Source organism: Egretta garzetta, unplaced genomic scaffold (genome assembly GCF_000687185.1).
Source record: "Egretta garzetta isolate BGI_Z169 unplaced genomic scaffold, ASM68718v1 scaffold108, whole genome shotgun sequence".
Lineage (NCBI taxonomy): Eukaryota > Metazoa > Chordata > Aves > Pelecaniformes > Ardeidae > Egretta > Egretta garzetta.
The window spans coordinates 867,781-878,337 of NW_009260614.1; the positions used below are offsets into that span (position 1 = coordinate 867,781).

Here is a 10,557-nt window from a genome sequence, read left to right on the forward strand (position 1 = left end):
AGCGGGCTGTGGAGCTGCTGGGCCTGCCTGAAGACCGGCCGTGCCTCCTCCTGGATGTGGGGTGAGCGAGGGCCCTGCCCTGTGTAGCGGCACACGGGACGGCTGGGGCTGGGGCCGGGTGGACATCCAAGTACCATACCACCAGCCTCTCTCTGTTGCGGGCTGAAGACAAGGGACCAGGCTGCCATAGCCTTGCAGCTGGCCAGGTCACCCTCAGACCAGGCCCATGATCCCTGCACTTTCTTCCCCGTCTCTCCTCAGCTGTGGCTCTGGGCTGAGCGGGGATTACATCTCTGACGAGGGTCACTACTGGATTGGCATGGACATCAGCCCTGCCATGCTGGGTGAGCAGGCCCTCCTCCCCTGCCACCTTTGCCTCACCTCAGAAGGTGGTCCCCAAAGGTGTGAGCTGTTTGCCTGAGCGTGCTCTGTTGTGTGCAGACGTGGCTGTGGAGAGGGAGGTGGAAGGAGACCTGCTCCTTGCAGATGTGGGTCATGGCATTCCCTTCAGGCCCGGCGTGTTTGACGGCTGTATCAGGTGAGTTTGCGTCCATAAGCGAGCTCTCGATACTCCATATAACTGCATCACCTGTACAGTATGTGTGATCCGTCTATCGTGCGTAACAGGTGAGCACAACTGTCCTTATCAGTCGCTGTCCTGGCTCCACGCAACTTGACCACTCTGGGACAAGCTGCTGAGATTCTGCATGGTAGAAGCAGCTTCCAACAGCTTCTTCCTATGTGATGCTTGTCTTTTTTTGTGCTGGTGAGGCAGGAAGTTTATTGAAGTAAATAAAATAAAATGGGGGATATTGTCAGGAGGGTTGAGACCTGCTTCGAGGAAGAAAACAAAAAGTACATTTGTACCATTGCTCAACAGCAAGGTCAGTCCCTGGATCAAAGGCTTGATGGTTGGTTTTGAGATGAAGGGGCAGGTGAAGGGGACAGAAACACTTTTCTGGTTAGAGAATACCTTGGGAAGGTGCTGAGAAGGAGCAGGGACTGTCCGTTGCTGATCCAAACGCTCTGTTTGGCATTGCTCATTGGCAAAACTTGCATGGCCATGTAGGGACTACAGCTAAGCACGTGAATTATCTGAACACCTGGCCTAAAGGTGATGCTTGGGGATTCTTTTGTGCTTGAATAACAACTGTGCCTTATTGGGTTTTGGCATAGTGAATCTTCAGAGGGGTTTGTTTAGCTGCAAAACAGAAGGCAAAGCTACACAGAGAAAATTAAGTCATTTCCCTGAAGCCTAGCACATGTTCAGTGCTGGAAGTGAGCTGAAAGGGAGGTGACGGGGTCTGCTAAAGAATCGATGGCTCGGTGTCCCATGGGTCTTGTTTTCTTTCTCAGTATTTCTGCAGTGCAGTGGCTTTGTAATGCAGATAAGAAATCACACAGCCCTCCAAAACGCCTTTATCGATTCTTCTCAACTCTTTATACTGCCCTGGTAAGTGTCATGCCCTCCCAGTCAGGCCTCTGCCTGCTTTTACATACTTGCTGGTGCATTTTAGCAAGATACTTTAAGTCAGGTATTTTAAGTAAATGCTGCTTAGAAACAGAGGACTGGCAGGAGCACCCATTTCCTATCTCTGATCCCTGCTGTTACCCCTGTGCCTTGCTGTGCTGTGGAGAAGCTGGCTCTGCAGCCTGAGCAGCTCTCCTGGCAGAGTTCTCCAGGAGGCTTTGGGGAGGTGGGCGCTGGGAATTGGTCTGGGCTAGGAATTGGGTGACTTAGAGGGGTTGCCTGCACTGAGACAGGTTTGTGACCGGCTTTATTTCCTGTAGGCCCGAGGATCCCGAGCTGTCCTGCAGCTGTACCCTGAGAACTCAGAACAGGTACAGGACATCAGTCAGTGGGAAAGAGGTACAGGCAGAGCCAGGCAGAGAAGTCGTGTGCTGTTTGGGGCTCTGAATGCATTGTGTTTCTCCACATCGGGTCTGTGTCTCCATCTTTCCTGCCATCTGTAAAGCTCTTCAAGAGCCCAGAAAAAGCTTACAAGGAGAACACCCTGTGCACTTTCTGTTGCTCCACAGATTATCTTGGGCTAAGCCTTAAAATCAAAGAAGTTGACAGGACACAATCTGAATCCGCTGTCCCGGATTGCCCCATTTGACTGGGTTTGAAGACTGGCCCGTAGTCATCAGCACTGTTAACTCCCTAGGGCTGGAAAATCCAGCCCAGTATCCCTTTCCTAGAGAGTCTGCTGCACCAATTAACCCAGGCTAGACTGGGGAGCAGGGAGAACCAAATAAAGGCAGTGGTGTCCGGATGGTACTGCAGAACTGGGAGCTTGGTGCAATTTAACAGCAGCAGGAACGACCCATCTTTGACATGCACAGTTAGCTGTGGTCAAGCCCAGAGGTCTCTTGGGTGTTGCTGGGGGGTGACCGCTAAATAACTTTTGCATGTGCTGTTTTTTCCAGCTGGAGCTCATCACGGCCCAAGCCATGAGAGCTGGCTTTACTGGAGGAATGGTGGTAGATTACCCCAACAGCACCAAAGCCAAGAAGTGAGTCCTGTGTCTCTGTGTATGCGTGTGTTTGGGGCGAGGCCTGGGTTTAGCAGTGATTCTTCTTTTCCAAGCTGTTTCCTCTCCCATGATACAGTCTGAGGTTACAGCTTAGATCTAACTGTTATAAACAATCTCAGTCTTGTTTGGGGACTGGAAATCACACACTGAATGCCAGCTTCATGCTCCTTATTCGTGTTCTTTCAGGTTCTTCCTTTGTCTCTTTGTTGGGACATCTGGCACGTTACCAAAGGTGAGGAGCTCCGTGAAGCAGCAGAGTTGCTGTCCTGGCTGCTGGGTGACGTGGAAGAGCTGTGGGCGAGGGAAAGTCACAGAATGGGAGCCAGGCAGCTCTGCACGTGCAGATGTGACTTCATTTACACATTTTCTGTCAGTCTGACCAACCCCTGCTCTCCCTGAGATCTGGTTTCTTTGCCACTATTTCTGGAAGACCAGTTTGTTCCTGCTCAGGTCCTTCCCCCTTGCAGAGCCCTGGGTTCTTAATTTCAGTGGCATGACTGTTAGCTCTGTCTGCTCCAGAGGAGAGCAAAGCTTCCCAATTCTGCTTTTCAGGGCCTTGGTACTGAGTGCGCTGATGGAGAAGAGATACACCAGGCAAACTTCACCAATGAGAGGTACCATGTCAGGGTGAAGCTGCGAGTCTTCCCCAAGCAAGGAGTGGGGAGGAGTGGGGGTATAAGGGCTGTGTTTTGCTGACTGAGGGCCACAGTGCTGCTGTGTGAGGAGCGACTAAGGGGAAGGGGCTCGGGGCACTGGGAGGACCCTTGGCAGCCCAGATGGGCACTGCTTTATTTTATCAAAGGGCACCAGGCACAAGGATTGGAGTGGGTTAGTTTGGAGGGCTTTGCTGCGGCATTGTGGGGCTCTTGGTGGTGCTTACCGTAGAGCTGCAGTGGAGCATTTGGTTTGAAGTGTGCTTTCTGTCTGGCACTTGGCCCTCCAGCTCAGCACTATAGCATAGGCCAGTGGTGATGGGAGGCGGAATATTTACAATGCTAGTGATGCCAAGCATGGCTTTTTTTGTTGTTTTTTTGTTTTTTGCTGCTGTGCCTGAAGCCTGGTGTTCCCTTTCTTCTGTTGTCAAATTCTTTGCTTAGCTCTTCTTAGCTGTGGCCTGGGGGTTTCTCCTGCTGGCCAGGTCTCCTCCCGTGGTAGTGGTGCAGGGAGGAGCCCCTCTTGCAGCCAGTGGGAGAGACAGAGAACAAAAAACAGAGGAAAGTCGTCGTGGCTGCCTGGAGCTTGTGGTTGCCATGTTTTCCTGCCTCTTACACTGCTGTTCTCTGCTCACTAAGTCCAGGGGCTACCTGGTCTTGGAGGGCAATAGCAGAACTGGCAACTTGTTGGGAAGCCAGTGTTTCCCCGAGATCCCAGAGCCCAGCATGCTGCTGGTGTGTTGGACCCTTTGGGCACCCACCCCAGTGCTGGCAGACCCTCTTTCATCCCAGGGGTGGTAGGAGGGGCACTTGCTGGTTTTATGAGGCAGAGGGCATGCCCAGTTCTGGGTGACAGTCCTCCAGGGCAGAAAACTCTGCCCCCACCTCAGTTCCTCTCCAGCTGCTGTCTGCTTTCTCTGTAGGATGCGGTTCAGAAATGCCAAGGGCAAATCTGTGAAGAAAAGCCGGGACTGGATCCTTGAGAAGAAGGAGCGGAGACGGCGACAGGGCAAGTAAGTTCAGCTGGGTCCTGCTGAGGCTGCCTGCGCTGGTCTGGCCTGCTCAAACTGTCCTGCTCAAAGTCCTGCCGTGAATGTGCTTCCCTTGCCCCTCCCAGGATGACCTGTGGATCGTGCTTAGTTGCTGTCTGCTTTTCTCCACAGGGAAGTGCGAGCAGACACGAAATACACGGGTCGAAAGCGCCGCCCTCGCTTCTGAGTTGCTCTGGACACTGCTGGCGTGGAAGATGGTGTATTGGTCCCTCCAGTGAGCCACCCATGGATGGCACAGATGGGGGCACCCCAGGCATGGGACTTGCTGGGACAGGTCACTGTGGCTCTTGCAGGTGTAAACTGGCTCAGGCGCTGCCCAGCGGCCAACTGCAAAGCTTCCAGCCCTGTTTTTCTGCTGAAGGTGGAGTGGCAGACAGTGCTGTGGCCACTTGGTGTCCGCAATGCCATTGCTTATCTTCCCAAGTGCACCGAGCCATCTGATCTCCAGGTGAGCCAGTACACTGTATCCAGCTTCCTCACTAAACAGTCAACGAATTGAAGTGTTGCTGGTCTCCTGCGCCCTGCCCGCAGCGCAGGGGAGCGCTGAGGTGGGAACAGAGCACCTAGGTCCTGCCAGTGGTGGTCTCTGCCCACAGGCAGGGAGTCGGGCAGAACACAGGTCCCATGTGAGCAAATCTCCCTCCTGGCAGAAGCATTGCTCCTGCGGTGATTGCTCCTGGGGGTGCCTCGCATTGGGCCTACCCTGTATGCTTGAGTGCCCCCAGGGTGCTGGGGTTCTCCATACCCCAGCCCTTGCTCCCCATCACCTCCTCCCTTCCCCTGAAACACAGAGGTGCCAGCCAGAGGTTTACAGTTACAAATGTTTATTCTACATAAAAATTCCACAAAATGGGAAGCTGTTTTGCACCCAAAGCTTTGGGAGAAGAAAGGGAGGCTAGCAGGGAGGGAAAGGGTGAAGGAGAAAAGAGGCAACACACAGTGTCATCCAGCCCAGTGAGACAGAGCAAGCCAGGGTCAAGATCCACATAGAAAACAAGGACACTTAGCTCACAGTACAGCAACAGTACAACTCCACGGGGGGCTCGGAAAGCCTTCAAGTACGTTAATTACAAAAAAAAAAAAAAAAATCCCCAGTTCGAGTGCAAGCTGTGCGTGCCCCACATTGCTTGTGGAATACTGCATCGCCACGCTCCCGGTGCTGGGAGGTCAGGTGGCACTTGGAACAGAGGTGGGGTAACCCAAAGGACAAGCGGTCTGAGGTTGGGGGCTGGAAAGAAAAAGTGAAATGTCCCCCCAAAGCACAACCACACTGTTGGTGATTTGGTCTGTACATGCAATGGCGGGTAGGTAAAAAGGAACTGAACGGGGCTTCCCGTAGTGCAGGGGTAATTATTGCACCAAAACACCCTCCCCTCACAGCGAGGACAGTGTGAGCCTGCCTGCGGGGTGGTGATGGCAGCCTGCTCTCTGTCTCCCTCGCCTCCCAGCCTGGGGCCGCCACTGCCTGCATGATCCCAGCAAAGTGCCAGTGGCAGCATGGCCAGCTGTGGCCCCGTCTGGCTCCTGCTGCCAGGGGGCTGCTGGCGGTGGTACCAGCAGGGAAGGAGCAAGTGCCAGAATTCCTTGATGGGGGTGGGCCACAGCCCTGATGTCATGTGAGCTTGTGCCACAGAAGCTGCTGTTGGAGTAAAAAAAGTCACCTTGTGCTAGCAGTGGGCATTGCTGCAGGGCGAGAGCCTGAGAGGGGCCTTTTTGCCTGCCTGCCGAGGAGCAGCCCTGCCAGCAGTGTTATTGCTTCCCGGAGGACGGGGCCCAGCGCTGGTGCTGGCTCAGAGCAGAGCACAGGCTGTGGTGGCAGGAGCTGTGCAGTTCCTGCAGCCAAACACATCCCTGTGGAGCAGGGACGCTGCCCATGCCTGCCCCCTGCCCTGGAGGGGGCTCCAGAGCCGGCTTGCCCCTGCTTGCAGGGGTCCCGAGCCCTTTGGTGCGCACAGGCTGCAGTGCTTTAGCTCACATGGTTTATTGAGGGACTGTGAAAGAAGGGGGCTCTGGTCTTGGGTGTTCCCATGGCCACACCCACTGGGGGCTCGGCTGGCTAGGGCCAGGGGCCCGGGCTGGACATGCGTCCCAGGGGTGGCTGAACACAACCGGGGGCTGTGCTCTGTGACCTCTCCTAACAGGGCAGGGAAGGGGCTGTGTCTGGGCTGCTGTTGGCAGGACTGCACCTGGGGAAGCAGCACTGTGGCTTGTTGCTGCCCCACACCCATGGGCACCGTACGCAGGGCCAGCACCTGCACTACAGCACCCAGCCAGGGTGGAGGAGCGCAGGGTTGGGTCGGCCCTGCCCTCAGCCTAGTTGGGTGCCTGCACACTGCCTGCAGCTGTCGAGTACCCTTCTGCCACCAGCGCCTGGGCTCGTGCCCAGCCCCTGTCCTGGTGTGTGACTGGGAGCTTGGCCTCCCAGGTGCTCTGGGCTCCTCTGTAGAGCTTTGGCATGTGCATGGGCCAGCTGGAGCCCTGGTGTCTCCCAGGGAATGTGAGGGCAGAGCCCTTTCCCCAGCCTAAGGAAAATGGAGAGAAGCAGCACAGGGCCCCTCTGAGCTGCCAGCAGGCTCAGGCCACCTCACAGCGGCTGCGTCCATGTAGCAGGCGCAGCAGAGGGCACCGGGCACCCAGGTGCTCATGCAGCACGCCACTGAGCATGGGTGCCCACTGGATGGCCCAGGGATGAGCAGGCAGAGGGGCACTGTGCCAGGAGGAGCTGGCAGGGCCAGGTGGGTGCCAGAGGTGGCGAAGCGATGGAAGGGGCAGTCAGGCACTGCCCTGCTCAGGGGCTGGTGGGGTGGGGGAAGCGTTGCTCCTACCTTGCAGGGGGGTGGATGCAACAAGGTGGATACTCCTGGGACCACAGCAGGAGAAAATCCAAGTGCCTCCAGCCCCCAGCATGGGCGCCTATGTGGAGAAGTGAGGCTGGGAGCAGCCCTGCTCCCAGGCAAGCACAGATGGGGGCTGCGGGCATCAGAGCCGGCCCCAAGCCTCAACGGCCAGAGCCCCGGCCTGGGGGCAGCAGGAGCCAGAGCCACCCTGTACTGGGGCCAAGAACAGAACGATGAGGCTTGGGTGCAGAGCAAGCGGCAACGTGCTGGCCTTAAAGTACCTGTGCCCTCCTGCCCTGCCAGGCCACACCACACCGCAGTGCAGGGATGTGGCCGATGAGGCTTGGGTGCAGAGCAAGCAGCAACGTGCTGGCCTTAAAGTACCTGTGCCCTCCTGCCCTGCCAGGCCACACCACACCACAGTGCAGGGATGTGGCCTGTCCCTGTCGCCAAGCAACTGTGACGGCCCCACACAGCAGCTCCTCGTCCCACGCTGCTCCATCAGGCGCCCACCAGCAGCAGTGGCATGTCCAGCCCTTGGCTCCCAGCTGGGGCCCTCGGCAGAGTAGCAGGGATGGAGCCCCACCACCGGGCACGGGCACGGGGCAGGCTGGGAGGCAGGGCCTGGCAGAGCGCACCCCTGGGGAAGGGCCCCGTGGGAGAAGCAGCCCAGTGAAAGGTGTTAGCAAGCGCAGACGCAGCTGACAGACATGAGAGCTCTGGCTGGAGGTGACAGGGAAGCTGGGGGAGGTTGACTGGGCACAGTGCTCCCAAGGACCCAAACACCCTTCGTCAGTCCCTCTTCATCCTCTCTGTCACTAACACAGACTGCCCAGCACAGGAGGAGCAGCAGTGCCCAAGGGCACCTCTGTCCCCACCTGGTCCCAGCCCCCCAGCCCGGAGCAGTGATGAGAGCTCAGGTTTCTCCCCCAGGGTTCCCCGTGTGCCCATCACCACCCCTGCACCCTGCCTGCGCCCCGGGGCCGGCACTCCCTCCACACAGATGCACCGCACACACAGCATCACAAACAACCATGCATTAGAAACTGAAATGCTGCTGGGAGGCTCCAGGGCTGCATGGGTCACTCCGGCGTGGCTGCAGCCCCATGGCACGCACTGCTCCGTCCATCACACACAAACAGTCCCATGGGGTGAGTCTAGCCAAAAATACCGCCGAAGGTGGAGGCAATGACGATTCCCAGGATTACACAGCAGATTATGATCATGATCTTCTTCTGCTCGCGTGTCCCAGCACCAGCAGGGAGAGAAGGGAGAGGATACTGTGAGTGTTGGGGTTGGGCTGTCCCCGAGAGCTGGAGGCTGTGATCTGCCCTGCTCCTGTTTGCCCGTGGTGGGCTCCAAGCAGCACCCTGGCAGCCAGAGGGGCTCCAGCAGCCCTGGGGCAGGGATGAGCACCCCAGCTCCCCCTTCAGCCCTGGGCTGGCACAGCTGAACTGGTGGCCCTGGGTCCCCAAGATGCCGAGCTGCTACGGGACTGGGTGTGGGGACCAGGACAGGCAGCTGGCACTGCACGCAGGGTCAGAGCTGGATCATGCCTTTTCTCTACCTTGTTTTTGGGAAGGGCCATGGCTCTCACAGCAGGCCTGGCCCACAGGGTCCACCCTGTCCCTTTTCCTCCCCCCACGCAGCACCCCTGCCCCACCGCTCCTCATCAGCACTCATGCAGCCTGCGCTGGAGAGCTTTGCCTCAGCTGGTGCCACCCACAGGACCCACACTGCACCCAGTGCTGTGGGGTAAAGCAGCGCTCAGGTACCCCTGAGGCTGCACCGTGCTGCCCACTCCTCCGTGCAGGCAGGGGTGCCAGGCAGGGGCCTGCCCCGAGACAGAGGTGTCAGCGGTGTAGGCAGGGGAAGACAGGCCCCAGCCAGTGCCATGACTCACCCGTCTGGCTTTGCTCTGGTACTTCACTGCTTTTTTGGTGTCAGACACAGCCCGCTCCACGTAGTCCACTGAGTGCTCCACATTGTACTCGATGCGGTCGATCATCTCGCCCTGCAGAGCGGGGACAGAGCCCACACGCCCGTGCGCACAGATGTGAGCTTGTTCCTCCCCTGCTGCTCCCCAGCTCCATGGGATGTCACCCAGCACCATGCAGATGTCACCCTGCCCCGCAGCCCTGCACAGGAGAGAGAGAGTGACCCTCAGTTACCTGCAGGCAGTGGGTGCCCCAGGGTGCCCTGGGCTGGGGACTCCGGACCATGGGCTCTCTCCCAGAGGGCTGGGACCTCTGTGCACACCCCAGCAGGGAGGCAAGCAAGGGTGAGGGTCAAGGGGGTTCCCCAGCCTGGTCCTGGCCTGGTGACCACCTTGTCTGATGCCTCAGGTGTCATCAAAGCCACAAAAGGATTTGCACTGATGCTGTGCGGCACACTGTTGAAACCAGAGGCATGGTGGGGAAGCAAGGACAGCACCAGCAGCGCCATGTGGGATGCTCACGAAGCCACATGCATGCAGGGACGACAGCTCTGACCCACACGAGTGCCCTGCCAAGAGCAGAGGGCCTCGGTGCAAGGCTGGCAAGGCCAGACCAGCGGGTGCTGCAGGGACTCCTGCCCCACTCTGCCCCAGGGCTGCAGGGGTGGGCTGGGGATGTGCACTCCTGCAGATGCGGGGACACAACTGGGGTGAGCTCCTCCGGAGCCTGCCCACCTCCTTCAGCCCCCTCCTGACTGCACAGGGAAGCAGCCAGGTCCTGCAGCAGCTGGAGAGAGTCTGACAGTTCAACAGGGTTGGCAGGGGTTGGGGGGCTCGAAGCCCCCGTGCCCTCCTGCGCGGCATGGAGGGAATCAGATAATCAGGGCTGCAGAGCTGGAGGGCCGTGACCAGCAGCTCTGCAATGCTCACTTCTCAGCCTAAGGCTGGAGACCATGGGGAGGACGAGCCTTGCGAGCCCAGAGGTGCTCTGGAGTTACCCCCTCAAAGCACTGTCCCCCACCAGGCTCCCTGCTGCCGCTGTCCCATGCCTGTGATGTGCCAGCCTGGCTGCCTTGCTGCTGCTTCTCCTTCCCACCTGTGCTATGCCTGGGGCAGAGCAGGCAGCTGCCGGCACTGCTGCCAGCCTGGCGACCCTCTGCTCCTGGTACGAGCAGCTCGGAGCCTCCCACCCCGCAGGGCAACACAGGGTGCTGGCACGGTCTAGCCCTTCGAGGGGGGTAGGGCTCTGTGAATCCCCCACATCCATCCCCCAAGGCAGACACCAACGCCACTGTGCCACAGCCACCCTCGCCCATGTGCTGCGGGCAGGCCCTGGCGCCACGTGAGAGCTGCAGACATGCAGGGCGCAGCCATGCAGAGCAGAGCATGCAGCACCGGTGAGGGCTCGGCAGGGCTTTACCTGCCACTGATGTCTCCTCAGGCCATGGCAGCATGGTGGGCAAGAAGGGGGGTGAGCAGAGACATTGGCGCACGTGCCTGGCTGAAGGGCCAGGTGCCGCGGGCTGGCGGCACAGCTGGGGC

The 10,557-nt window shown here is 58.5% G+C and overlaps 2 protein-coding genes across 2 annotated transcripts in view; one reads left to right on the top strand and one right to left on the bottom strand.

The window, feature by feature from the left end:
* BUD23 (BUD23 rRNA methyltransferase and ribosome maturation factor) overlaps positions 1-4,742 on the top strand; it is a 16,002-nt gene extending 11,260 nt beyond the window's left edge. Inside the window, exons 4-13 of the mRNA XM_035900509.1 lie at positions 3-61; positions 262-344; positions 442-538; positions 1,357-1,453; positions 1,792-1,842; positions 2,431-2,516; positions 2,724-2,769; positions 3,090-3,151; positions 4,114-4,203; positions 4,354-4,742. Coding sequence (XP_035756402.1) covers positions 3-61; positions 262-344; positions 442-538; positions 1,357-1,453; positions 1,792-1,842; positions 2,431-2,516; positions 2,724-2,769; positions 3,090-3,151; positions 4,114-4,203; positions 4,354-4,408 — 726 coding nt within the window. The 3' untranslated portion in view covers positions 4,409-4,742. The remainder of the gene's footprint in view (positions 1-2; positions 62-261; positions 345-441; positions 539-1,356; positions 1,454-1,791; positions 1,843-2,430; positions 2,517-2,723; positions 2,770-3,089; positions 3,152-4,113; positions 4,204-4,353) is intronic.
* Positions 4,743-9,005: 4,263 nt separating this feature from the next.
* The window catches only part of STX1A (syntaxin 1A), a 73,298-nt gene continuing 71,746 nt past the window's right edge, over positions 9,006-10,557 (bottom strand). The window contains exon 8 of the mRNA XM_035900602.1: positions 9,006-9,050. Within this exon, the coding sequence (XP_035756495.1) occupies positions 9,006-9,050 (45 nt within the window). The remainder of the gene's footprint in view (positions 9,051-10,557) is intronic.